Source organism: Petromyzon marinus, chromosome 49 (genome assembly GCF_048934315.1).
Source record: "Petromyzon marinus isolate PM22_M1 ecotype Great Lakes invasive population chromosome 49, UKy_Petmar_22M1.pri1.0, whole genome shotgun sequence".
Classification (NCBI taxonomy): domain Eukaryota; kingdom Metazoa; phylum Chordata; class Hyperoartia; order Petromyzontiformes; family Petromyzontidae; genus Petromyzon; species Petromyzon marinus.
This window is the reverse complement of record NC_133715.1, coordinates 3,168,089-3,193,268: the sequence shown is the minus strand read 5'-3', so window position 1 is coordinate 3,193,268 and position 25,180 is coordinate 3,168,089. Positions and strand designations below refer to the sequence as shown.

General features: G+C 46.0%; 1 protein-coding gene across 2 annotated transcripts in view; it reads right to left on the bottom strand.

The window, feature by feature from the left end:
- Positions 1-8,673: 8,673 nt before the first annotated feature.
- The window catches only part of LOC116953043 (protein lin-28 homolog B-like), a 91,401-nt gene continuing 74,894 nt past the window's right edge, over positions 8,674-25,180 (bottom strand). For both annotated transcript variants that reach the window (XM_032972882.2, XM_032972881.2), the window contains exon 4: positions 8,674-8,894. In XM_032972882.2, coding sequence (XP_032828773.1) covers positions 8,690-8,894 — 205 coding nt within the window. In that variant the 3' untranslated portion in view covers positions 8,674-8,689. The remainder of the gene's footprint in view (positions 8,895-25,180) is intronic.

The window sequence follows — 25,180 nt, the reverse complement described above, 5'->3', positions numbered from 1 at the left end:
ATATTGCAGAATTTAGCAATATTTGAGCTGTATTGGAGAGAACACACCTTTAACAATACGACCTTGATAGTTTTACAACTACCGTGAGTAAGCAAACATTTTTAAACAAATGGCAACATGTTCACGATTAAAGTAGGTCCAAATTCATTGAAAATGCCGTACGTTATATTTAGATTACATTAAATACATTTTAAAACCAAAAACCTCTTTATTAATGGGAGATGCCAATGGAGATGTCATTTTAACATACGTGTTCAGAGCAAAATGATATTCAAAGCCTAATAAAAACGCTACACAGTAAACTCGATTATCCGCGTGCGGTTTATCAAACATCAATTAATAACTCGTGGATTTTCCCTCAAGCCCAAATTAATAATTTAAAAACAGTTGTACATTGGTATTCTTGGAAATGTTTATTACAAGTCACGTGCTTAAACCCAAACAAATATGTTGCTACGGTTAATCCGAAATGCACGTGATCGCTCTACAGTACAGTAGTTGCATATCTTTACAACAGTGGGAGGAGTTTGATTAATTTTGATTGGCGTGGCTTTGCTATCCACTTAGTGGGCAGAGTCTTCTGCACGGGAGCAAGAAAGTGTTATCACTGAGCACACGCATCGATCGTTCAATGTTTAGTATTCATTCTTAATTTATACATGTATTAGTGGTTTTTGGCATTGAGATCTGTGGAAAATAGATATTTTTGGATTATGCGCGATTTAGAATTATCTGCTTCCGTCCTCCCCATCATTAACGTGGCTAATCGAGTCTACTGTAATTTTAAATTGTAGACATTATTTAAAGCGGGAATTTAGGATACAGTACTGTATTACAGTAAGTCCTTTTTGCATGAAAATGAGACTATACCGGATAAAGGAACAAACATTAAAAAAAGTTTTACGGTGAATTGTATTTACGGATACTCACTCGGAGATATTACAGGGCAATTTTTTTTGCACAGCTTCTGAGTATAAAAAGAGACGATTATTTGAACGTTTCTATGGCTTATCGATTATTGTACCATTTGCCCATTCTCGTCGAGGCCCTCATCCAGCAGTGGTTTGACAAAGGGCTGTACGTGTACGTACCCATCGTCGTTCATTACGAACCTTTTTGATATAAAGCATTATGCAGCGTGATGTAATCAGCCAACGGCAACTGCAGAGCCAACTGGCATAACCTCATCATTGTGCTAGTTAAAAAATATATTTAAAAAATGTGTTATCAAAACCATTTGATTAAATTTCAGGACAATTTTTTTCGTGTGCGAAATGCACATGTGAATTGTTCGGATGAACCAGAGCAACACAACAATGAACCATTCTCAATGAGCCTTAAATTATATTAAGAATGGCATGTCTTATGGCCCGGCGGTCCCCACAAAGAGTAACGGTGGGATTCGAGCCTAGCGGGCTCCCTGATTAATACTGCGGTTGTGATAGCCATTATAACACTACACGCCATCCGCTTCACAGTGCACGTTAGAAGACCCCCCTGGAGTAATTATAAAACGTCTAGGTGGCTCTTGTGTGCCGGTGTCATGTTCTAAATTTGCCAAATTTGAAAAAAAATATCCACAAATTACACAGAGCAAGTATCCCCCCCCTCCACGTCCCCCTCACCTCCACCTAATGCCCATTTGCAGGCTGAGCCACCTTGTGCCCGTAGAGACATCTCCCACCAAGGGAAGCTCTTTCAAATGAGTTTAGATTATAAAATAAAATAAATCACGTTTCGGGCACAACACAAGCGTCCATTATCATGTGTTGCGCCCGAAACGTCGTGATTTATTTTATTTTCTACCTACGTGACTTTACCGAAAGAACCAAATGGATTTCTGCAGTCACGAAAGCTTCAAATCAAGATTGAGTTTAAATTAGACGTAAGGCGCATATCGCTGTCAGATGCTCCTGCGAAGAGGTCCGCTCTGTAAAAAAATCAAATCAGTGTTATGTAAATAAGGGGTGGCGATTCATTTTTTAGATACCCCACTGATTTCCAATGCCCCTCTCTTCATACTCAACAGCTGATTGAGTATTGTGAAAACGATGGCTCCGTGTCGCACGGCGGTAGAGCGTTACGAGATGAAACGCGTGCGGTGAGATTGTAAACAACAATAAAATGCTGTTTCCTCTCATTACCGCCCGATTATTTTAGCGCCTCATCTATAACTTGTTCGCCCCGTACATTATTTGAATTGCCTCAATGGTGTAATTGTGCGGTACCGACTTCGTTTTTAACGCCTATTCAAAACTGTTGCCAGAATGAGATGCGCATTGGCGCAATTTCCCTTGCGTTGATCTTGCACTCGGGGGAGATCGAACCCCGGAGAGAGAGACAGAGAGAGAGAGACGTGGGCCTCGCGATCCCGCCGCATCATTGCTACCGTCTCGCCAGCCGCCAAGGGGCGCATACGTCAAGCCACTCGCGACGCAGCGGCAGCTGTGCGCGTTGGTAAAAGATCCGTTTAAAACTACTTCAATTTCCAGCCCTGAATATTTTGCCAGCACAATCCCTGAGTAGTAGCGCGCGCGCGCACACACACACACACACACGGTCCTGAGATTACACTTGGAAAAAGATTCGGTTATATAACAAGAAAGGACAATAATACGAGAGAGAGAGAGAGAAGACGCACGCAAGGGAGCACGCACGCACGAGAACGCACGACCACACGAAACAACACACACACACACCGCCGTCTCTACACTTGCCGTGACGAGCAGCATCAGGTCACGCTTTGGTAGGAAATTCTTGCATTGGCGGTGCCGGCAACGGACGTCTACTCAACGATCCTAAACTTCTCATCAAGTCGAACGCGCCACAAGATTCAGCACGCCTACTCCCAGGACACAACGGTTAGCATTCGCAATGGAGCAACCAAACACACACCCGGCAATTTTGTGACAACCCTACATCTCCGTACTCTCACCCTCACGCGTCTCTCGCCAGAGGGCAATAATCATATCCATGGAGCCAATTACATTTAACTCATCTCAACCAGCTATGTGTCTTTTTTTGTACCATAACGTTGCATTTTTATATCTTGAGCTTTGTTTTTGAATTCCAAGAATAATTAATCACACGCATGCTTTAAACACAGATAATACTTTAAACAATATGGACACAGCATCAAATTCTAGATACAGCTCGCGCATACAATACTTGACTAAATAATTCTTGAGCTTTGGCTGAATTTGATCAATTTCCATAAAAATTTCCTTCAAAAAATGTTTTTGTGTCTTTTCTTCACTTAAACATTTACTTGGATGAGGAAGGAAAACACCATTAATAGATGTTACCACTTCCAATTCATGCCCCTACAACTGCAATTCTCATCCAAATTAGTAAAAAAAATGTCCATAACCTTAGACACTTTTTTTACTTTATGGAATTATATGGTAACCATGGACAATCATTTTTTGTTTTTAAATGTTTACCATTTAATTCCTCCCAAATTATTTTTTAAATGCTAAAGAACCATGCTCAAGACTCATCAGTCACTTAAATTTTGAAAGAAGTCCCCAAGTTAAACCCTCTGCCCTTGGTTTTTGCCTCTTCTCATCACTACCGCGTACACTTTTGTTGAGGATTTCCTAGCATCGGCAGGGTGCGTCAGTCACCAAACCAGCAAAGCAATTGGGCAGCAGAGCCATTTGCTCTCCATTCAAAGCTACTATCTCGCCTTGCGTAACGCAACACTTACTGCCACGTGTGGACAAGTGTCCAGTTCCCCTGCGTTTGGAATGGAAAGCGCAAGAGCGCATTGCTGTGTTATCGTCTCGGCAGCAACGTTTTAAACAACCGAATAATAACCAGCTAATGGCCAGCCAAGTCTCCTGGACTCCCTTCGAAAGGACTATCTCCGCTTTGAGACCTCATATATATATCTCTCTCTCTCTGAGATGAAGGAGGCTACAATGCCATCAACTAAGCGATTCGAACTTGCAAAGAAGAGCCCGACCAGGGATGATTCTTGTAACTGGCAGAAACTGTTGCTCTGCTAATAAGTTTGCAGCTTTCAAAACCAAACCATACACTTACATTGAGTTCGTGCACCAGAGCAGAATTCAATACCAGTTAAGGTTGCAAGACTTTAGCAGTACCGATTTACTTAAGACGGCTAATACGAGCAACTTATTTCATAACCCGAAGTGGTCATCACGTAATTCACCGTTTATTGGCCAGGCTAAGGAATTGGACACCGCTAAAGTGGTACCGACAAGTGAGGCATCTGGTCTGGGCTTGTAGACTGATCATGACATCAGAGGCGAAAGCCCTGTGCCTTGCTTTGGCAGCTCGATTAACAACGATCCCCCGTATAGCCTTACAGACTGTTGGGACAACTGCTGGTAGCAAGCACCTATGAAGGCCAGAAGGTAAACACGAAGGGGTGGGTGGCCAGCACCCCACGTCCAGCCGCCTTTGTCTCCCTGGTAACGATGTTTTTACGCACCGCACCAGGAACTCGTTTGAGGCTGTCGACTTCGGGGAGGCCCAGGACCGGTTCAGATAATCGTCGCTGATGTTGGCCGTGAGCGGGAATCGAGCCCAGGTCACCAGGTTCGTAGCGCAGCTAACCGCTACACTACCGCTCGATTAAACACTGCCACACGCGCACACAGATGTTGTATTGTTGCCGCCTGTTTAAACAGGAACAAGACGATTTTTTCCTCTTTTCTTTTTACATTCATATATCTTGACAAAAGCCTCTTTTAGCAACATACATTCACAAATTTGCCATCCAACCTTTGGAAAAAAACTGAATGTGTAATAAAACAATATACAAAACGTGAACCTTATCTAAAAAATATAATCTAACGTTGAAATGGGTAAAACCACGATAATTATATAAAAATGGCCTTTTGAAGAGAACGGCTCGTAATAAAAATGGCGTATTAAAAGTGAGTGCCTGACAATGCTTTGCTCACACCATGAATTCTTCCTAGAGTCCAAACAATGGCACCCAGGCTGCTTAATTGTGATATCATAACTCAGTGTTTAGTACATTTCAGTAGTTAACTCTAACAACCTTGCGGTCGTTAGCAAAACAAATTAACAACCAAATCTGCAAAAAATGAAGCATAACAAACTTTCTATGTCTACCATAATTGTATGATATATACACTTGTTTCAGATGCTAGTCAATGTTCATTGAATGGGTCTCAACCGTGAATAGACTTGGTCAAATTAACACGTAGGCTTTCGCGACCAATATTATCCATAAGAGGTTGTTGGGTGAGATCGCAAAAGTATAAATGTGTCGTTCAACCTACCAATCTTTGTATGGTTTGAGGAACAGTGTATCCTCCCCATACAGGTTAGTCAGTTTAATGTTGTGGGTTTACTCCAACACACCGATGTGCTGAACTAGTCACGAATTGACACGTTTTTTTTTCGCGACAAACCTTACTAATTGATTGTGGCGGGTTGTGGCGGGTGGTGGGCGGGTTTAACGACACATTTATATTTACACAATCTTCTCCAAAAACCTCTATTATGGAGACTGGGTCAAACTGAACTTTACCACTGAGAAGCCCCAATCATCACCCGACAGTGGCTGAAACACCACTCGGCAAGGAGAATGGTCCAATTGGGAGGAATAAGATTTCATGGTTTCCGTCAGGATTACGACGAGTGTTGTGATAAAAACAGTACAAAAATATAAAAGTAAAAAAAAAGGAATGTACATCAAAGTTAAGCTTTTTTTTACTGCAGTCAAACTCACTTAACTTGTGTAGTGTTTTATATTGGTGACTTTCAACCAATAGCACTACCCCAGTAAACGTGCAACGTTGTTCCAGGTGTCAGCCCAACGTTTCATGTTCACTGGGTTATGCTATGCAGTTTGGTCGAAGCGAAATAGGGAATGGCATGGGCCACCGTCTACACGAAAATAAAACCCCGCTGCAAATGTCACCCTTCTTCAGTATTGTGTTGTTTTGTTATTCACTCTACATTCTATTGGTACTTTTTGGAGATACTTAATACATCTAAGGTAAACGCGCTGCCGTATACTGTACAAGAAATAAGATTGACTTTAGAAGAGCAATGGAATCCGTAAACGCGCCGACTATTGTTCTTGCCGAATGTTAACATTCGCTCGTTTAAAGATTGCTATGGTACGTGAATGTAAATGACGAGTGAACGCAGCCATGCTACCAGAACCATTGTACCGTAACATGTCTGCCTTCTGACATATCGGACCGACACAAATGAGGAATACAATCGTATGTTTAAAAAAAACACGTGAAAACAGTAAAAAAAATATTAAAATAATGTGCTCCACCTCTGTTAAAGGCAGCAACACACAACACAGCGATAACGATTTCAAAACTTAACATTCAAGTTTTAAAATTCCAGATTTGATACATTTTTTTGGTAAAAGTTGACACTGAGGTAGGATTGTACAAAGCCACGAAAACAAACAAAAACAACATTCAGTAGAATCTTGGGTATTTTAGTTGCATGAGGCCTACAAAGCCTAGGCACTTTCCTGAAAAGGTAACCTACCGAGGGGCTCCACTGGTGAGCATTGAAAAACTCTCCTGCCCCTTGGCCCTGGGCCTAAAGCAGCTTTATTCTTGAGCCAAGAGTGACGCTCGATTAAGAGAAACCAAATCCAGGAAAAATGTACGGTACTCACGCGGACGACAAGTTGACAGAAGTGAGCACTTCAGCCCATCCCCAAAAACCACACAGTACTCAAGCAGAAATGATACCTTCATGCTGTTAGGCTTCAACTTCTCATTGAAATAAATGTACCCCCCTCTCGTCTCAGGTCTGTGAATAAGGGACTCGTTTGAAATGTTCAAGAACTTGCAATTGGCTTATGAAACCCACACCCGATCACACAAAATTTGCAGTCGGCTAAAACCAATGTTGTACGCCCCAAAGGCCTAAACAAAAAGTTATTTACGGGGGTTACGCAGATCATACTGGAAGAGCAATCAAAGCAAATTAACTTTTTTTCCCTCCTAGAGCCCAATACGTTGTTTGGTTGTCAGTCACACCATTTAGACCCCCACGCCCGTTTAGCCAATTGCAAGCAAGTTTTGGTTTGAATGTAATGCTGCAGATTTGTGCAACGTTTCACCACAAGCAGTCGATGGTAAATTCTAAATGACATCTCCACCGTCACCAGAAATTCCAGACGGCTATGGCAGACATCAAACATAACGCTAACACTGTAGCTATTAAAAATGTAAACAAGTTGAATGGCTACATCAAAAGTAACAATCGCCTAAAGATGATCAATATGTTCAAATAATAGTAACTTTGGTTAGTATTCTACGTCGTACACATTTCTATCTGAAATATAATATTCGTCACCTGTAAGTAAAGAGCCGCAGTGTAGTACCGTAATTGACATTTGTTTCGTAAACTGACAATAAGAATAACAATTTTCTTACAAAATCTGTACATTATTGTACATCATTATTGTGCATGGCAGCAGCCACGTTTTCAAGATAACACCATTCAAATGAGGTAAACTGTAGGTTGTGGTTATGCCACCGGCCGGACTACAAGTGGGCAGTGGTCAAACAGAGGATTGGCAAAACTGTGTGAGGAGGAGGGTGACCACTGCGGGACCCTCCATCGAGCTGCGACACCGCCAAGAGGTACCCGTTAAACATGCTACCACAGAGGACTTTTTTTTGTCTTAGCAAATAATAAGTGGCTGTTTCACGAAGATCACCTCCAGAAACAAAACAAAAAAACGATTTAACACGAAAATAAAAAGAACTAAAAGTCGAATGATATTCTGTGTTTTTAACTTCCCTCCAGAGAAAAGGACTTGGGGGGGGGGGTCTTACAAAATACTATGAAGGTATTCAATATAATGCCCTGTCTTGTAATATTATTTGCCCCACTTTGCAAAAGTCAATTTGATTGGAGGCAATGATCAATATTTGGAGATGAAGAAATAAACTTCGAGATTATATTAATAAATGTTTAAAAATGTAAGCCTGTTTAAAAAGTTTTGTAACACGTCCTTTACCCTCCATTAAAACACATCTGGTAAGAATATTTTCCTTGTTAATCCAAATGTACTATCTCTAATAAAATGATTGAAATCGTAATCTTATTTATATTTTTAATACTCGTCATTGATTAGGGTTTCTGATTGATTGTTACCAGGGACTGTTAGGTCAGGGTTAATTTAGGCGATTGAACTCTGAAGACAAAGTGTTAAATTTAAAATTAGTAAACGTATTACATCGAGGTTAATTATGAATAAAATGACAGGTATTTAACAATATTTTGCTCGTTAATTAAGGAAGCGCCAATTAAGAATTGTTAAATAAGCACAGACCCTGGTATTTACTGATACGTCAAGACTAATCCATACATTCCATGTCCTTCAAATAGCTACGAGGATAGTAGCATTAAAAAAATAATAAAGTAACCTGCAAATAAGCGAACTCTTGAAAAACATAAATACTTAACAAAAATGCAAAAAAAAAAACGATTTTCGAAATATAAAAAAAATTAAAACTTAAAAAAAAAATGTTGACTGAAAACACGCACACACAGACACGCACACACAGACACACCTAGAAAATGTTTCTAAAAAAACAAACGAACCACCATCCTTTTGGCAACATTGAGGATTTACCCCACTTCTGCCAGTGGGGGAGGAGGGGGGGGGGGGTTAGGGGGGGGGGGGTTAGGGGGGGGGGTGTCAGGGAGAGTGGGACGAGGATGACTCGGGGTGAGGGCCAAAGTGGCCCGGTCCAGAAGAGGGCCCGGCTGGGGGTCCTCCCGCACCTCTGAGCGGGCAGTTGGCCATCATGTGGCTGGTGCTCTGACAGAAGTGGCACTTCTTGGGCTGCGGTGGCAGGGTGCACTCCTTGGCGTGGTGATCCAGCCCCCCGCAGTTGTAACACCTGCCAAAGGCACACCAGCGGGAGGGGTTCATAATCATCATCATCATCATCGTCAGCCATGGTCTATGCACTGCTGGATGAAAGCCTCCCCCCACCCTCCTGCACAGTTTTCACCGTCTCTCTATTAACAAGTAGTATTATTGTTGATTGAATTGTGTTGATGCGCCGTCAGCTGATTGACAAGAACGGCCCTGCGGAGGACCTTTGTGACGTGAAAAGGAAACCGCGGTTAGAGCTGCTGCATAAAATCAGAACGTTGGAGAACACCGAGCAGCAAGCGCATTCGAGGGAACGTAACAGTCAACGTAACAGTCAACGCAACAGTCAACGTAACAGTCAACGTAACAGTCAACATAACAGTCAACGTAACAGTCAACATAACAGTCAACATAAAAGTCAACATAACAGTCAACATAACAGTCAACATAACAGTCAACGTAACAGTCAACATAACAGTCAACATAACAGTCAACATAAGTCAACATAACAGTCAATGTAACAGTCAACGTAACAGTCAATGTAACAGTCAACATAACAGTCAATGTAACAGTCAACATAACAGTCAATGTAACAGTCAACATAACAGTCAATGTAACAGTCAACATAACAGTCAATGTAACAGTCAAGTTGCGTGCCGCTCAAGTAACACTGGCGGCCAACAACGCGGATATATATACACTAGGCTTGACTACCCAGCTTCGCCCGGGACTTGGATTCATCACGCCCGGCCGCCTTTGTCTCCCCAGTGGCGATGTTCACACACCACACCAGTTAATTGTTTGAGGCTGAGTCGACCTAGGGGAGGCCCAGGAGCGGTTGATAATAATCATCACCGGTGGTGGCCGTGAGCGGGAATCGAACTCGGGTGGCCGGGTTCGTAGCGCGGCGCGCTAACCACTACACTACAAAGCGTTACGCTTCCACGTGCGCGGGTCACGTAACAGATGTGACGTCACAGCTCACTTGCCGTGCAAAAAAATATATTCATTATTGAGCTCCCCCCCCCCCCCCCCCAAAAAAAGTGTATTTTTATAATTTTTCCATGGTGTACAGTCTGGAAAGTACCCACATGGCAAATTTAAAGTTTGTTGCATGTCGGGAAGTACGCTAAACATTTTGAACAGACAACACATTCACAACTTTGTCCTTTTATATATGGAGATGACACCAACTTGCGTGCATGTTCGCTAACCACTTGTGCGGCAACAGAAAAAGGGATCTCTGGTTCGTTGTTTACGCTGCAAGGCCTCACCGAGTCTCACGTCTCGATTTCGGGCGGGCCCTGTGAAGTTTTGGCAGAAGGTTGGGTGAGGCAGCGGCGGGGGTGGGGGGGGATGATTTCTGTAGGTACATGATTCCAAACGCGTAATTTGCGAGACACCGTGCCGACTACGTGCGCGGTGCAGCGCGTGGTGGGCACGGGCCAGACAGCATCGGAGAGTCGTGCAGCAGCAGCAGCAGCAGCGGCGGCGGCGACAGCACGAAAACCAACGCAGGAAGGGTGATGCTTCTTTTCCTCAATGAAATAAGAACACTTTTTTCATAATGGAGCTTTTTTTTTGGGGGGTTACATCGCGTTAATATGAATGTGTCATCAAACCCGCCACCACCCGACACGTGAGTTAGGTTTGTCACGTGCACAATAGCGTGCCCATTCGTTACTAGTACAGCACACCTGGAGAGTAAACTCGCAACATTTACAATTGTAAGCCCACAACCTCCATTTAAAACCCACAACATTTACAATTGAAAATGTGGGTTTATTATCCAATACACCGGTGTGCTGAACTAGTAACTCATTGGCATGTTTTATTTACATGACAAACATTATTAATTGGCTGTGCTGGGTGGTGGTGGGTTGAACGACACATTTCTATTTACGCGATCTAACCCAAAGAAACGTCTATTGTGGATAATGCCTTAGTTTCTGGTAAGTACTGTACGGTATGTTGTTTATATTTCACAACTTATTTTCAGTGTTATTATTGCGAATATCTTATCTATATAGTGAGGGAAAAAAGTATTTGATCCCCTGCTGATTTTGTACGTTTGCCCACTGACAAAGAAATGATCAGTCTATATTTTTAATGGTAGGTTAATTTGAACAGTGAGAGACAGAATAACAACAACAAATCCAGAAAAACGCATGTCAAAAATGTTATAAATTGATTTGCATTTTAATGAGGGAAATAAGTATTTGACCCCCTCTCAATCAGAAATATTTCTGGCTACCAGGTGTCTTTTATACAGGTAACGAGCTGAGATTAGGAGCACACTATTAAAGGGAGTGCTCCTAATCTCAGCTTGTTACCTGAATAAAATACACCTGTCCACAGAAGCAATCAATCAATCAATCAGATTCCAAACTCTCCACCATGGCTAAGACCAAAGAGCTCTCCAAGGATGTCAGGGACAAGAGTGTAGACCTACACAAGGCTGGAATGGGTTACAAGACCATTGCCAAGCAGCTTGGTGAGAAGGTAACAACAGTTGGTGTGATTATTCGCAAATGGAAGAAACACAAAAGAACTGTCAATCTCCCTTGGCTTGGGGCTCCATGCAAGATCTCACCTCGTGGAGTTGCAATGATCATGAGAACGGTGAGGAATCAGCCCAGAACTACACGGGAGGATCTTGTCAATGATCTCATGGCAGCTGGGACCATAGTCACCAAGAAAACAATTGGTAACACACTACGCCGTGAAGGACTGAAATCCTCCAGCGCCTGCAAGGTCCCCCTGCTCAAGAAAGCACATATACATGCCCGTCTGAAGTTTGCCAATGAACATCTGAATAATTCAGAGGACAACTGGGTGAAAGTGTTGTGGTCAGATGAAACCAAAATGGAGCCCTTTGGCATCAACTCAACTCGCCGTGTTTGGGGGAGGAGGAATGCTGCCTATGACCTCAAGAACACCATCCCCACCGTCAAACATGGAGGTGGAAACATGCTTTGGGGGTGTTTTTCTGCTAAGGGGACAGGACAACTTCACCGCATCAAAGGGACGATGGACGGGGCCATGCACCGTCAAATCTTGGGTGAGAACCTCCTTCCCTCAGCCAGGGCATTGAAAATGGGTCGTGAATGGGTATCCCAGCATGACAATGACCCAAAACACACGGCCGAGGTAACAAAGGAGTGGCTCAAGAAGAAGCACATTAAGGTCCTGGAGTGGCCTAGCCAGTCTCCAGACCTTAATCCCATAGAAAATCTTTGAAGGGAGCTGAAGGTTCGAGTTGCCAAACATCAGCCTCGAAACCTTAATGACTTGGAGAAGGTCTGCAAAGAGGAGTGGGACAAAATCCCTCCTGAGATGTGTGCAAACCTGGTGGCCAACTACAAGAAACGTCTGACCTCTGTGATTGCCAACAAGGGTTTTGCCACCAAGTACTAAGTCATGTTTTGCAGAGGGGTCAAATACTTGTTTCCCTCATTAAAATGCAAATCAATTCATAACATTTTTGACATGCGTTTTTCTGGATTTTGTTGTTGTTTTTCTGTCTCTCACTGTTCAAATAAACCTACCATTAAAATTATAGACTGATCATTTCTTTGTCAGTGGGCAAACGTACAAAATCAGCAGGGGATCAAATACTTTTTCCCCTAACTGTATACATAAAAGGGAAATTTGTGAATGTGTGTCTGTTCGAAATGTTTTACATACTTCCCGACATGCAACATGTATAAAAATAGACTGTATTTGGAGGGGGGGCGGGGGGGGGCGCAATAATGGGCATATTTTGCACTTCAAGTGAGTGGTGACGTCACATCTGTGATGTCACCTGCATGCGGCAGCGTCACACATCTGTGATGTCACCCGCATGCGGCAGCGTCACGCAGTGTGCCTGCTGACGTCACGCACCCCCCCCCCCCAACCCTCCGCGTAGGCCGTGATTTAATCCAAGACAAGAATCCAAGTCTCGAGCGAAGCCGGGTAGTAAAGCTAGTGTTATCATAAAATTTTAGATTTGCCATTAAATACGTGCTTAACAAAAGGGTTTTCTGCATTCTTCCGTGTGATTACGTATTGGGGGCCGACATTTTTTCCCATAGGCTCGCATCTTCCAAACTCTATATCGTGGAAGCCAACGGCAGAGTAGGATTGGATAAATACGGAGCTGCACTTTTCAGACACCTTTTCAGGAACGAGACGGTTCCGTAAATCGAGGGACGGCCGTGTTTGCCGTTCCGTCTCCGATTGCCACGGTTGGCAACGTACGGTGGGAAAGAAGTTCAACATGCGTGCATCACAACATCGCAGCGATAGCAGTCGCCCCCACCCCCCCCCGTGATCGAGTTGAAGCGGGCACTTATCGTGAACGCTCTTGTCCAGCAGAGGGCACACGATTTCCATGCAAAGGGCTTTTCGCTTTTATGGAACCGCCCAAGTACGCCGTGAGGATGGAGGCGGTGATAAAGACGACATAACGAGCAATACACCGGTGACTTCCGTTTCACTCCGCAAAGCCAACAGTTAACAATATTTATCAATGAACAATCCGTGTCGCAATGACTGTGCTCACCCAGTAAAGCGTGCAACAGGAGGTCGGGAGTTCGATCCCGACCCTGAAGTTTGCTTCATATTTGGAGTTTGCATGCTCTCCACCTGACCGCGTGGACCTCCGGGTTTTCTCCTCCACGTTTAGAAACATGCATTGAGATTATTTAGATTATCTTGTGGTGCTCTAAATGTCAAAACGATGGTGGCACTTTGTTGAACTATCATTTGTGGCCAGGTCACTTCTAAGAAATAAGTTAATATCTCAGTGGGCTTTGCCTGGTTGGATGGGAATGGTTTAGTTGTATTTGTTTGTGTTTGGCGGATTTGTTTACCGCGCTTGTACTTTGCAACACTGTCGTGTTGTTGTTTGTTGTAACGTTCTTACCCCGTGCCCCACTGGACATCTAGGAAAAAGAGCTTTATAGCTCATCGGATTCCTCCAGTATGAACACATTCGGATTCTGTTTCACTGGGTAGTGACAAACAACCTTGTCTGCACAACAGTGCCCGCTACACACTCGGTTCCTCTAATCGGCACAAACATATATAACTTAACATGTGGGGTCAACAACACTGCGGCCGTAAATGGACAAGTACATCACACAGGCAACGTTTCCGGCAATGGCCCTTCCTCGAAGCACACAAGTCCAAGCCGTTCCATGTCGTGAAGGTGTGACCATAAGACTGGTTATGTACGGTGTACAATTACACCGGTACAATAACAACAATAAAGTTATTTGTTTATCCAGGAAAGCCTCGCTGAGACTTTAATGCTTAGATTTTTACGAGGGTCCTTATTTGCGACGTTTGGCCAATGCCACGTGTTTGACGGAAGGAACCGGAGTCCCGAGAAATCCATGCATGTGGTGGGCGGGGGTGATAATCCTCAAAGCGACGCACGTGTGGATTCAAGAATCTCATACTGTACTACTATCACCAGGAAACCTCACAGCCCAGGCCTACAATACCGAGTATTCTGCGGCAGTCCACCATCCATGTACTAACTAGATTCAATTATTTTGATTTAATGCTTTCGTGACTGCAGTAATTCATATTCTTAGTTTTTTCGGTAAAGTCACGTTGAAGAGAAACAACAAAATAATAAAATATATATAAACAATAAAAAATCTCAGAATTTTTTTTTTTATAAAATTCTCACGACGTTTCGACCACGTCGTGAGAATTTTTTTATTGTTTTATATATATTTTATTATTTTGTTGTTTCTCTTCAACGTGACTTTACCGAAAAAACTAAGAATATAGATTCAATTATGTTTAGCTTCAGAAGCTCCGATGCGATCAGAGGCACTGCGGGGGTGGCTTTTCTCTCTCTTATTTTAGCATTGGGTCATTGGTATGGCAGGGTCAGGTATAACCGACAGAACAACGAATTTTGACGTCCCTATTTTAACCGACCACCGACGGGGTGGAGGGATATGAAGAACCCCAACCGGGATCTGAACTCAGGCCCTTCCAATTGAGAGCCACTTGCTATAACCACTGCACCAGCTCAAACTGAACACCATACTGCCACGTTACCAAATCGTAAAAAAATACGGCTCCAGGATAATTACAATTATTTAAACAATAAACAAAACAGTTTATTACAGATGGCGTGGATATATAAAAAAAACACTCTTAAGATACTCTTGTGTGGCTTCTCTTTACCACCTGAGGACGATCGCTTGTGTGGCGATCGAAACGTCGTGATCAATTATTATTATTTTTTCTACGTGACTTTACCGAAAGAACCAAAGAGTATGGATTCCTGTAGTCACGAAAGCTTCAAATCACAATTAAGAAAGTCTGTCAGTTCAGGATGGACAAAGTAATTTTCCCCAAGCGCAACTGTACAGAGGAATTTAGCAATAAGTTATCACTTGTGACCCACTATCAATCTATTTACTGTATATTTGGAGTTTGCGTGTCTCGCTCTTTCCTCTTGGTTACGTGGATAATTTCTCCGGATCTTCTGTTCTTTCCCCTCCACATTTAGCAACACGCGTTTAGAATATTTGGCTGCAATAAAAGTCCACATGGCAAGCCACTTCGTTGAGCTATCGTTTGTGGCCAGGTCACGTCTGAAAAAGATCCATAACAGCTCAGTGGGCCTTACCTGGTAAAAAACGTTTTTTAAACAGTTTAATTTCTACTATTGCGTATGGCAGCAATACGTCCAGACGCTAGATGTCAACGTCGAGGTCTGCTGGCCACGATGAGGGGGCTTCAGGAAAGAGTTTGTGTCGTGTTGCTACTCCTCCTCCTCCTCTGCATTGAAGGAGCGGAGACTTTAAGTGATTTACTCTGTGGTTCATAGTTAGAGTTGCATGGCCAAAGTCGCACACTACCTGTGGCTTGTCTTTCATGTGTATCCGAGTCCCTACGTATTTCTATAGATACTCTGTGTGTCTCTCTGTGTATCTGGATGGGGTTACTGTAGGGTCCATCGCTTGGGTTGCATGGCCACAACCGCAGCACCACTGTGGCGGTGTCTTCAATGTGTCTCTCTGAGCCTCTACGTATCTCTATTAACCAGTCCCTACGCATGTCGCTGTGTATCTCGATGGGTTTACTACACGGTTCGCGTCGCATGGCCTCAACCGCAGCACCACTGTGGCGTGTCTTTAAAAAAATGTTTGCTAATTGATCATTGTTTTTTTACCCTTTTATCTGGCAACAAAACTGACACCTTTTTTTACAAGGAGTCATGTTTACATTGACCACAATACCTGCGGTCGGAACGCAAACAAAAATCAACAACTCTGATAATGTATGCACTGTCCTTGAAATTGATTGGTCCACACCCGAGACAGCTTTCTTTAGAGCCTCGTCTCACATGGTGTTGGACCAGAAGACGCCAAAAGGCGCACAACTCAAAGACAATGCACCATCAGAGTATGAGAGCTCGGGGTAAGCATTTCAAGGACAGTGCCACATACATTATCAGAGTTGTTGATTTTTGTTTGCGTTCCGACCGCAGGTATTGTGGTCAATGTAAACATGACTCCTTGTAAAAAAAGGTGTCAGTTTTGTTGGCAGATAAAAGGGTAAAAAAACAATTATCATATTTTGTTACTGGCAAATGAGGTTTCCAATGGTGTAAAAAATGGTTGCGTTCACGAAGGAGATCTGCCCATCGGCCTGCTGTTGACGTTCCGATGCGACGAGGCTAAAATTATGAATTGATCATGAGCACAATTCCACGGAGGAAACAAGCAAGGGAGCGGCGATGTACTCGGGCGCACGCACGTTGAGAAACTGCCGCTCGGACCGAACGAGAGCGAAACGGCCCCCCCCCCCCCAAATCGGGTCTGAAACGCGACGCCTTCGCAGAAAACTCGTACCTAGTATGAAAAAAACAAGAATAGGTTTTACCCTTCATAATTGCTTGTGTTGCAGTCGAAACGTCGTGAGAATTTTATTGTGTTGTATTTCTATTATTTTATTGTTTCCCTTCTACGTGACTTTACCGAAAGAACCAAGAATATGAATAGGTGTTAAGATGTTCACAGCTGTCAACCCAAACGGTTTACTCCGTATTCTTGTGCAGGGAAATTGAGTTTTCAGGTCCATACGGCGTACGGCCGTTTCAATACGGGCAACGTTTTTTTTGTCAATTTGTTTGTGTTTCTCCCTTGTGATGGGACTTTGTTGGATGAACAATGAGATTTATAAAGGGCACGGAGTGACCAATAATGTCTTAATCTGTCTGTAATAAGGTCGGGCACAGTTAAAGGGGTTGACAGGTTTGACAAGGTATGACAACTGAAGGGATGATGACTTCAAGGCACACCGCCGTCGATCCGTCCGCTTCAAAGCGGCGTGAGCGCGGCGATTGCGGAAAATCGCCGGAAAAGTTTGGAACGCTTCACCGATGAATCGCTCCCCCCCCCACCACCACCATGCCAGCCCGCCGCGCGCCGCTCGGCAGATGAAGCCACTCCACGGCAATTACCTTTGGGGCAAAAAAAAAACAAACCACGGGACCAGAAGAGATTTGAGAACTTAAGGTTATTATGCGACTGACTCATATCCGTATATGCAACCTCACAAATGGAAAGCAATTTGTGAAGGCGGGGAAGCAGTGGTGGGGGGTGGGGGGGGGGGCACAGCGGTGGTGGTGGTGGTGCGCAATTGTGAGCGGTGATTCAGGCTGCCGCTATGCCGCGTGTTCAGGAGGCCACCGAAACACCCGAGGCCACCGCTCTCTCTTTTTTCTTGCTGAAAAGAACTTTCCCCAAGGGTCCAGAGTTCACGTCGGCGCTCGCGCACCGGCGACGCCGAGCCGCGGTGTTGACTTGTGCTCGGGGCATAAAAACGGACCTATTGTTTGACCTGTTTGGAACACCTTTATCATTGTCGTGGCGCGGAAGAGGCCTGCAAGCCGATTACGGTTGGTCGGAACACTACAGAGAGGTACTGGGGGGGGGGGGGGGGGACGGACACGTTTTTGTCAACATTTTAAAATATCCACGAGGATTAACGTGCACGCACTCCACCAAACGCGCGGCCAGCGTTGTTGACCAAGAAAATTAAAAAGACACCACAATAATGTGGAGTTCCAGCGCGCCGGGGCCGCACGGCGCTCGCTCGCTCGCATGCACACACGCAAGGAGAGCGACTGAAAACACACGCAGCGAGCCGGTGCCAACGATTGCTCAAGCTCTGCGGTCCTCTACGTACCAAGCTGTTCTCGGCCAATTCACCCCTCTCCCGTTCCCGAGATGACTGCAAGTTGCAGGGTGGGTGGGTGGGTTCCCCCCCCCCCAACCCCCGTTCACGCTGAATCTCGATTCCCGCTCATGGCCACCGACACCGGTGACGATTATCTGAACCGGTCCTGGGCCTCCCCTAGGTCGACTCGGCCTCAAACGAGTAACCGGTGGGGTGTGCAAAAACATCGCCGCTTAGGGAGACAAAGGCGGCCGGGTTTGGTGCTGGCCACCCACCCACCCTCGTGTGCCGTTGTCGGCCTTCATAGGTGCTGCTCGCTAACAGCACTTGCCCCAAAAGTCTCTTCAGGGTTACACGGGGGGAATCTTCGTCTTCGAATAAATCAGATTGGGCACAGTTAGTGAGTTACGCACCAACGCAAAAAAACACCGTCAGCAGTGGGTTGTGGGCGGTTGATAATCGGGCGGGGTGGATATGTGGAGTGCCGCTTCGACTTGGCGTTGCTACGATCACAAAGGGTTTGTGGCGTCAGTCGACCGGGCGGGTCGCACACCTGGCCAGCCGGTTGTCCGTGCGGTTGCGCTGCGGGGGCCATCGTTATGACGCTGTTACGATGCTGTTATTATGAAGCTGTTAGGGCGTTGTTGTTATGCTGTTATGACGTTTTTATGACGCTGTTATGACGCTGTTGTTATGACGCTGTTGTTACGACGCTGTTATGAAGTTGTAATGACGTTTTTTTTACGACGCTGTTATGCCGCTGCTGTTGTTATGATGCTGCTATGATGTTAGCAACTGTTTTACAACCTCCTCGTTCAACTCCCGGCTGCCAACGTAAATCACAATGTGCTCGTTCCAGCCACCGACCCCCCCCGCCCATGCGCCCCTCCCCAACTCTCCAGCTCCCAAACACTACGATGACGACGAGGAGGGGTGAGAAGAGGGGGGGGGGTGGAGGAGGAGTGATGAGGGGTGAAGAGGAGGAGGAAGAGGGGTGAAAATGTAATTAAAATAACCCCCCACTCGAACGTACCAAACCGCCCGGAACGCGTGCTCATGAGATCTCAAAGATGCTAAGCAGGGCCAAACCTGAGTAAGTGCTTGGATGTGTGACCACCACGCACAGTAAGGTTGCTCTAGGCTGCTGCTGCTGCTTCGGGGCTACGCAGTCAGCAGCAGAGGCCTGTGTGGCAAATTCCACTGAAAATCCATTCCCCTTCAACAACCCACGCACACTCACCGTCGCGGTGAAGTATGGTCAAACGGCCCTCACGACCCACGCGGGGGAGGGCCTCCATCCAGCAGCGGACAAAACGAGCTGGGGACGCGTACCCCCCCCCATAGCCCCCTCCCCCTCCACCTCGAGAGCGTCCCCACCCCCAAACCCCCCTCTCTCATCTGGCACGAGTTGAACCTTGAACGTCAAAGCTACAAATCCCGCTCTATTTGACTGCAGCATGGAAGAGTAGGCCAAACACCCCTCTAGAGCCATCTACAGCACCCCCCCCCACCAACCCAACCGCCCCCTGTAGAGCAGTGGCGTGAACAAGCAAGTGCCCGGCTGTGCCATCGCCTTTGATCATCCCGCCCCCCTTTGATTGCTCGCTCACTACGAGCCACCCATCGTTTCCTGCCGCCGCCGCCAGTTGTTATTGATGCTGCTGCCCCTTCTTCTGCTGCGGTGCGACAACACCCCCCCCCCCCCCCCCCGGGGGAGCTCTGCGCACCAGCGGCTCGCCCCGCGACACGAGGGAGTGGAGGAGCACAATGACCCCTGACCTCGCTCACTCGTCCTCCTCCGCACTCGCTCTCTCACTCCGGTTACCGAAATATCAAGAGGCGGGAGTTGTCCCATCAGGCGCGATGCAATTAGCCCAGGGTATCCGCTTACAGCGCCGGCTACGCTTTTTTGAAAGAGGCTGCCGAGAAGATTCGTCGGCAATTCCGTCGATGCACGGCGAAGGGTTTTTTTTCTCTCTCTTTTCTTCTGGGTTGGGCCGAGTAAATGTCAATGTGTCGTTGGCCCACCCACCACCCGACGCAACCAATTAGTTAGGTTTGCCACGTAAACAGAACGTGCCAATGAGTTACGACTTCAGCCCACCGGGGTGTGTTGGAGAGCAAACCCACAACATTTAGAATTCGAGTAGGACGTTTTCACTGCTGGTGATTACGACAACCAGCTTCATCAGGCGATTTGTTTTTGTTGTTGCCAGGATTGTGAAGAAGTCCTCCTGTTTCGGTCTTGAGAGTGAAGGGGATATGATCACTGTGAGTCTACCAGAGAGAGGGGTGGGTGGGCGGGCGGGGGGGGGGGTTAATGCAGTCATGTAATTTTTACAATGGATCAAGTTAACCTGAGAATATGCAAGCGCCTGTGATGTCGACTGCTGAAACACGCGAGCAACAAAAGTGACAGCCACTCTGCCTTTCCATTTTGGGCTGCTGCTGCTTGCTGCTTCTGCTCAGTTTAGCCGTATAAACGCTCGACAAAAAAAAAACAACACATCAACGCATCCGTCAATCACCCTGTGGCCTCAAGAGAAACTAATACACGAATGGCAATGATGGGCCTTTCTTGGAAGTACATCACGAGGGGTTGTTGCCCGCATGTCTGCAGAGAGCTCTCGTTGCTATTTGTGCTTGCGGACTTGCTGCTGAATGCAGCAGCGGCCGCAGCAGCAGCAGCAGCATCGTCAAATGAATTTACATGGACAATCCGAGTGGAGATGAGTTCACGTGAGTTTTATAAGAGTGGTCGGAAATTCCACGGTGCCGTGGCAAAAACCAGTGCGACCAAAGCACTTCCCCCGCCCCCCCCCCCCCCTAACATCATCACATTCTGCTGTAATCACCCGAGGGCTCAGTTCAGTTCAATTTTGAAGTACTCCGGTGAGCTAAGAAGCTCTTAAGTCGGGCTTCATCAATAAAAACACGCCGTTTCCGTGGCAGACATTAACACATCGGAGAAAAACAAACAAATAAATAATACAAATTAATAATAAAAAGGTGTACGTCATTAATTCACTCTTGTTGCCACGATGTTGACTTATTGCGTGGAGGCGACGGGATGCCGTCTGCGAGGGCGTCCGCCGAGGAGACGGAGCGATGAAATCGGCTCCTTGCGTGCAGGCACTTGGCAGATTATTTACATCACAAAATTGTGGGCGGTGGCGGCAACTTGAAGAGGCCTTAATATCGAGCAGTGGACTGATTATGTTGATGATGATGACATGGGCATGGCATGTAATGTTAAGGTCCAAATAACTAACATAGTCAAGTGTCTCTTGAATCATTCAGTGGCCTCTTAGTAATGTTCGTTTTGAGAGACCCCAACCAGCAGTGGAGAGTGCAGTGCTCAGCTTGAGAATACCTCTGGGGATTCCAGCACAGCATGTGTGCAGAAATCACATCAGAGACCTACAGACTCACACAGAGGCCCATCGACTCACGTATAAATACAGACTCGCGGAGACCCACGTACTCACGCAGAGATCCACAGTATCACACAGACACCCAGAGACTCACACAACAACAACCGCCATTCGCCACTAAGTGGCGGTGACGTCACCACGACGCTTGTGCCAGGCCATGTGCACCCTGAGGCCACGTGAAGTGTCGAATGCCTGCTGGCAGGAGGTCACGGGGCAGACACAGGTGCCACGGGTCGACTGACTGAGATGACTGGCTGATGCACACAAGAGACCCACTAACACACAGCCCCATAGACAGAGTCCCATAAAAATCACCAGACTCACACAAACACCCAGAGACTCGCAGAGACCCACGGACGCTCAAATTCACACAGATACCCACAGACTCACAGACAGACACACAGATTTACACAGTGGCCCATATATCACGCAAACACCCAGAGTCTAAGAGAGACCCACATAGATCCACGTGGAGACCTACATACTCACACCAATACCCTTAGACTCTGAGACCTACAAACACCACACAAAGACCTCTAGATTTACGTACACTGCTGACTGTAGGTGTTGCCACCTGTCCAGGTTTGACGCGGACAGCCGGGTGGGTGGGCAGGCATTGATTCGTACCGAGATCTGACGGTATTATTTTGTGTATCATCGTTCTGCTTCACGACACACCATAAAGCTTTTCACCGACCTCAAGCGAACTTGAGAGATGCGTCTGAGGTTTGCTCTGTGAAGTGAAGAAAGGGGAAAAAAAAGAGGAAATGTGGCAAACCCCGAGCCGACGGTCAGTTTCCCTGGCAGTGGCTGCCGCGAGCTCGCCACTGGGAGGCGTGACAGGAGGGCGAGAGAGCGAGACACGGACCGAGACGGAGAATGCCACAGCCCCTGCGGTACAAAGACTGGCGGCCACGGCTGTTGCTGCTGGCGGGTGTCCTCCTGACGCACTTGTGACTTAACCCTTTCCCCGTTCCGAGACGTCTGCAAGCCGCTGGGCGTGCGGTGTGTCCCTGTTCGCCTCTCAATCTCGAAGCGCCGGGCTAAGCGGCTCGACGTTCATTCTATTCGGAGAGAGGCGTGGTAGCGCGCGTTGTTCTCGCAAGATAATCGTTCTCACCGCTGAGACCCGCAGCGGCACGGCCGCACTCTACGATAGCCGGCGCCAAACTGTGACACACGCCCCCCCCCCCCCCCCGCATGGCCTTGAGGGAGCCTCTGTACCGATAGAGTTATGTTATTTTAGTTTTCTATTCCGGTTTCATTTTGATGACATACACGCACGTCATCGGAACGGGAAAGGGTTAACAATCGCAGCTCTGCCTGGCAGCGCCAGCAGCTGCGGCGGCATCAGCATCATCGCTCGCGCAATGGTGGCCTCGGTTGCTCCATACGAATGCCGCGATCGTAGAGTCTTAGATGCGGCGTGCTGAATCTCACAGACTTAACGAGAAACTTAGGATCGTTGAGTAGACGTCCGTTGCCGGCACCGCCAATGCAAGAATTTCCTACCAAAGTGTGACCTGATGCTGCTCGTCTCAGCAAGTGTAGAGACGGCGGTGTGTGTGTGTTTGTTTCGTGTGGTCGTCCGTTCTCGTGCGTGCACGCTCCCTTGCGTGCGTCTTCTCTCTCTCTCGTATTATTGTCCTTTCTTGTTATATAACCGAATCTTTTTCCAAGTGTAATCTCAGGACCGTGTGTGTGTGCTACTACTCAGGGATTGTGCTGGCAGATATTCAGGGCAAGAAATGAAGTAGTTTTAAACGGATCTTTTAACAACATGCACGATGACGGTTGTGTCCTGCACGCACGCGCATAGTTGTCGCTGATTGACAGAGCACGGATCACATGATCCAGCACTACGAGTGACACTGATTGGCAGAGCATGGATCACATGATCTAGCACTACGAGTGACACTGATTGGCAGAGCATGGCTCACATGATCCGCCACTACCATTGACACTGATTGACAGAGCACAAATCACATGATCTAGCACTACCAGTGACAGTGATTGGCAGAGCATGGATCACATGATCCGCCACTACCAGTGACACTGATTGACACTGCATGGCTCACATGATCCGCCACTACCAGCGACACTGATTGACAGAGCACAAATCACATGATCCAGCACTAAAAGTGACACTGATTGACAGAGCATGGATCACATGATCCGCCACTACCAGTGACACTGACGGAGCACGGATTACATGATCCAGCACTACCAGTGACACTGAATGACACTACATGGATCACATGATCCAGCACTACAAGTGACACTGATTGACAGAGCACGGATTACATGATCCAGCACTACCAGTGACACTGATTGACAGAGCACGGATTACATGATCCAGCACTGCCCGCACCGTGGGTTATACCACCGATATTAACCAAGCTTCTATAGAGGCTACCAAATGGCTTTATAACCTCTAAAGTCATACGCACACACACACACACGTGTAAAGTGGCAAATTTCACCTTCACGTATCAAATTAAGAAGACGGTCCTTGCAATGCCACGCATCTCACTTCATTGCAAAATAATCAACTTGATTTCACAGATTATTATTGGGCCGTAACAATTATGGAGACCACAGTGACAAGACGGAACAGCACTGATTGGGGATGTTTTCCCGATGTTGATTAATTAGCAGACTGTGCCTCCATGATGAAAAACGTTGTCACAGATTGATATAAAAAATGCCACGTCACAATTGACGTCACATCACAGCGCAGTGACGTCACATCACCGGAAGTGATGTCACTCCCACGATCGAACATCCTCGCTTGCCCGGCAGAAAGTGGGTCTCGCTGGATGTCAATTTGGCTTAAAATATTCCAATGTTTAAAATAAAATAAAATCGGTCACATTCATAATTGTGTTTGACTGTTTGCAATTTTACATTGGGGAAAAAATATATATTTACGGCGATTACAATTATTACACTAACAATGACAGTTTGTGAAATTGTGAAAATGCAACACATTGTAAACAAAGAAAATATAAAGTTAAATATCTGAAATCCAGTATCAACGTCCCAAAATTCAAGATCACAAAAACGTTAAAGATTAAACCAACCCCGAGTACTCATCATGCAAGTTTAAGTGTGAAGTTTAGCATTAAGCACACATTACTTTCCTTGACTTTTTAATGCAGTTTGTAAAAATGTGCAGTCACTGCAAAATAAAGTAATAACGATGATGATTACCATTTACCGACCTTCTGTCAATCCACAACCGGACGGATGTCTGTCCCACACCGCGTCGGTTTGTAGGGAGTGTTCGGACCATACTTCACCGTGCTGGTCAGTGCAGAGGAAGGGTTGCTCAGTGACGGGTCAGAGATCACTCAAACTCGCGCTTGTCCATGGCGATGCATCATACTGAAATCTCACGGGACCTTTTTTGCCAGTGTTAAAGTATAAAAAAAATAAGAATAGGTTTCATCCTTTCTGGAAATACCACAGATGTTAAGATGTTCAAACACCGAAATAGAAACCATTTGCAAGGAATCAAGTACTACTGCATCAACCACACGTGCCTGTGGTGAGCATGCGAACAAACACGCTCGGAGACTATACGCGCTGCCGTTGAAACTGATTGGCCTGCAGCAGAGACAAGCAGCCTTCTTTATGGCCAAAGTATCACCGGTGTCAGACCGGAGACAAGCAC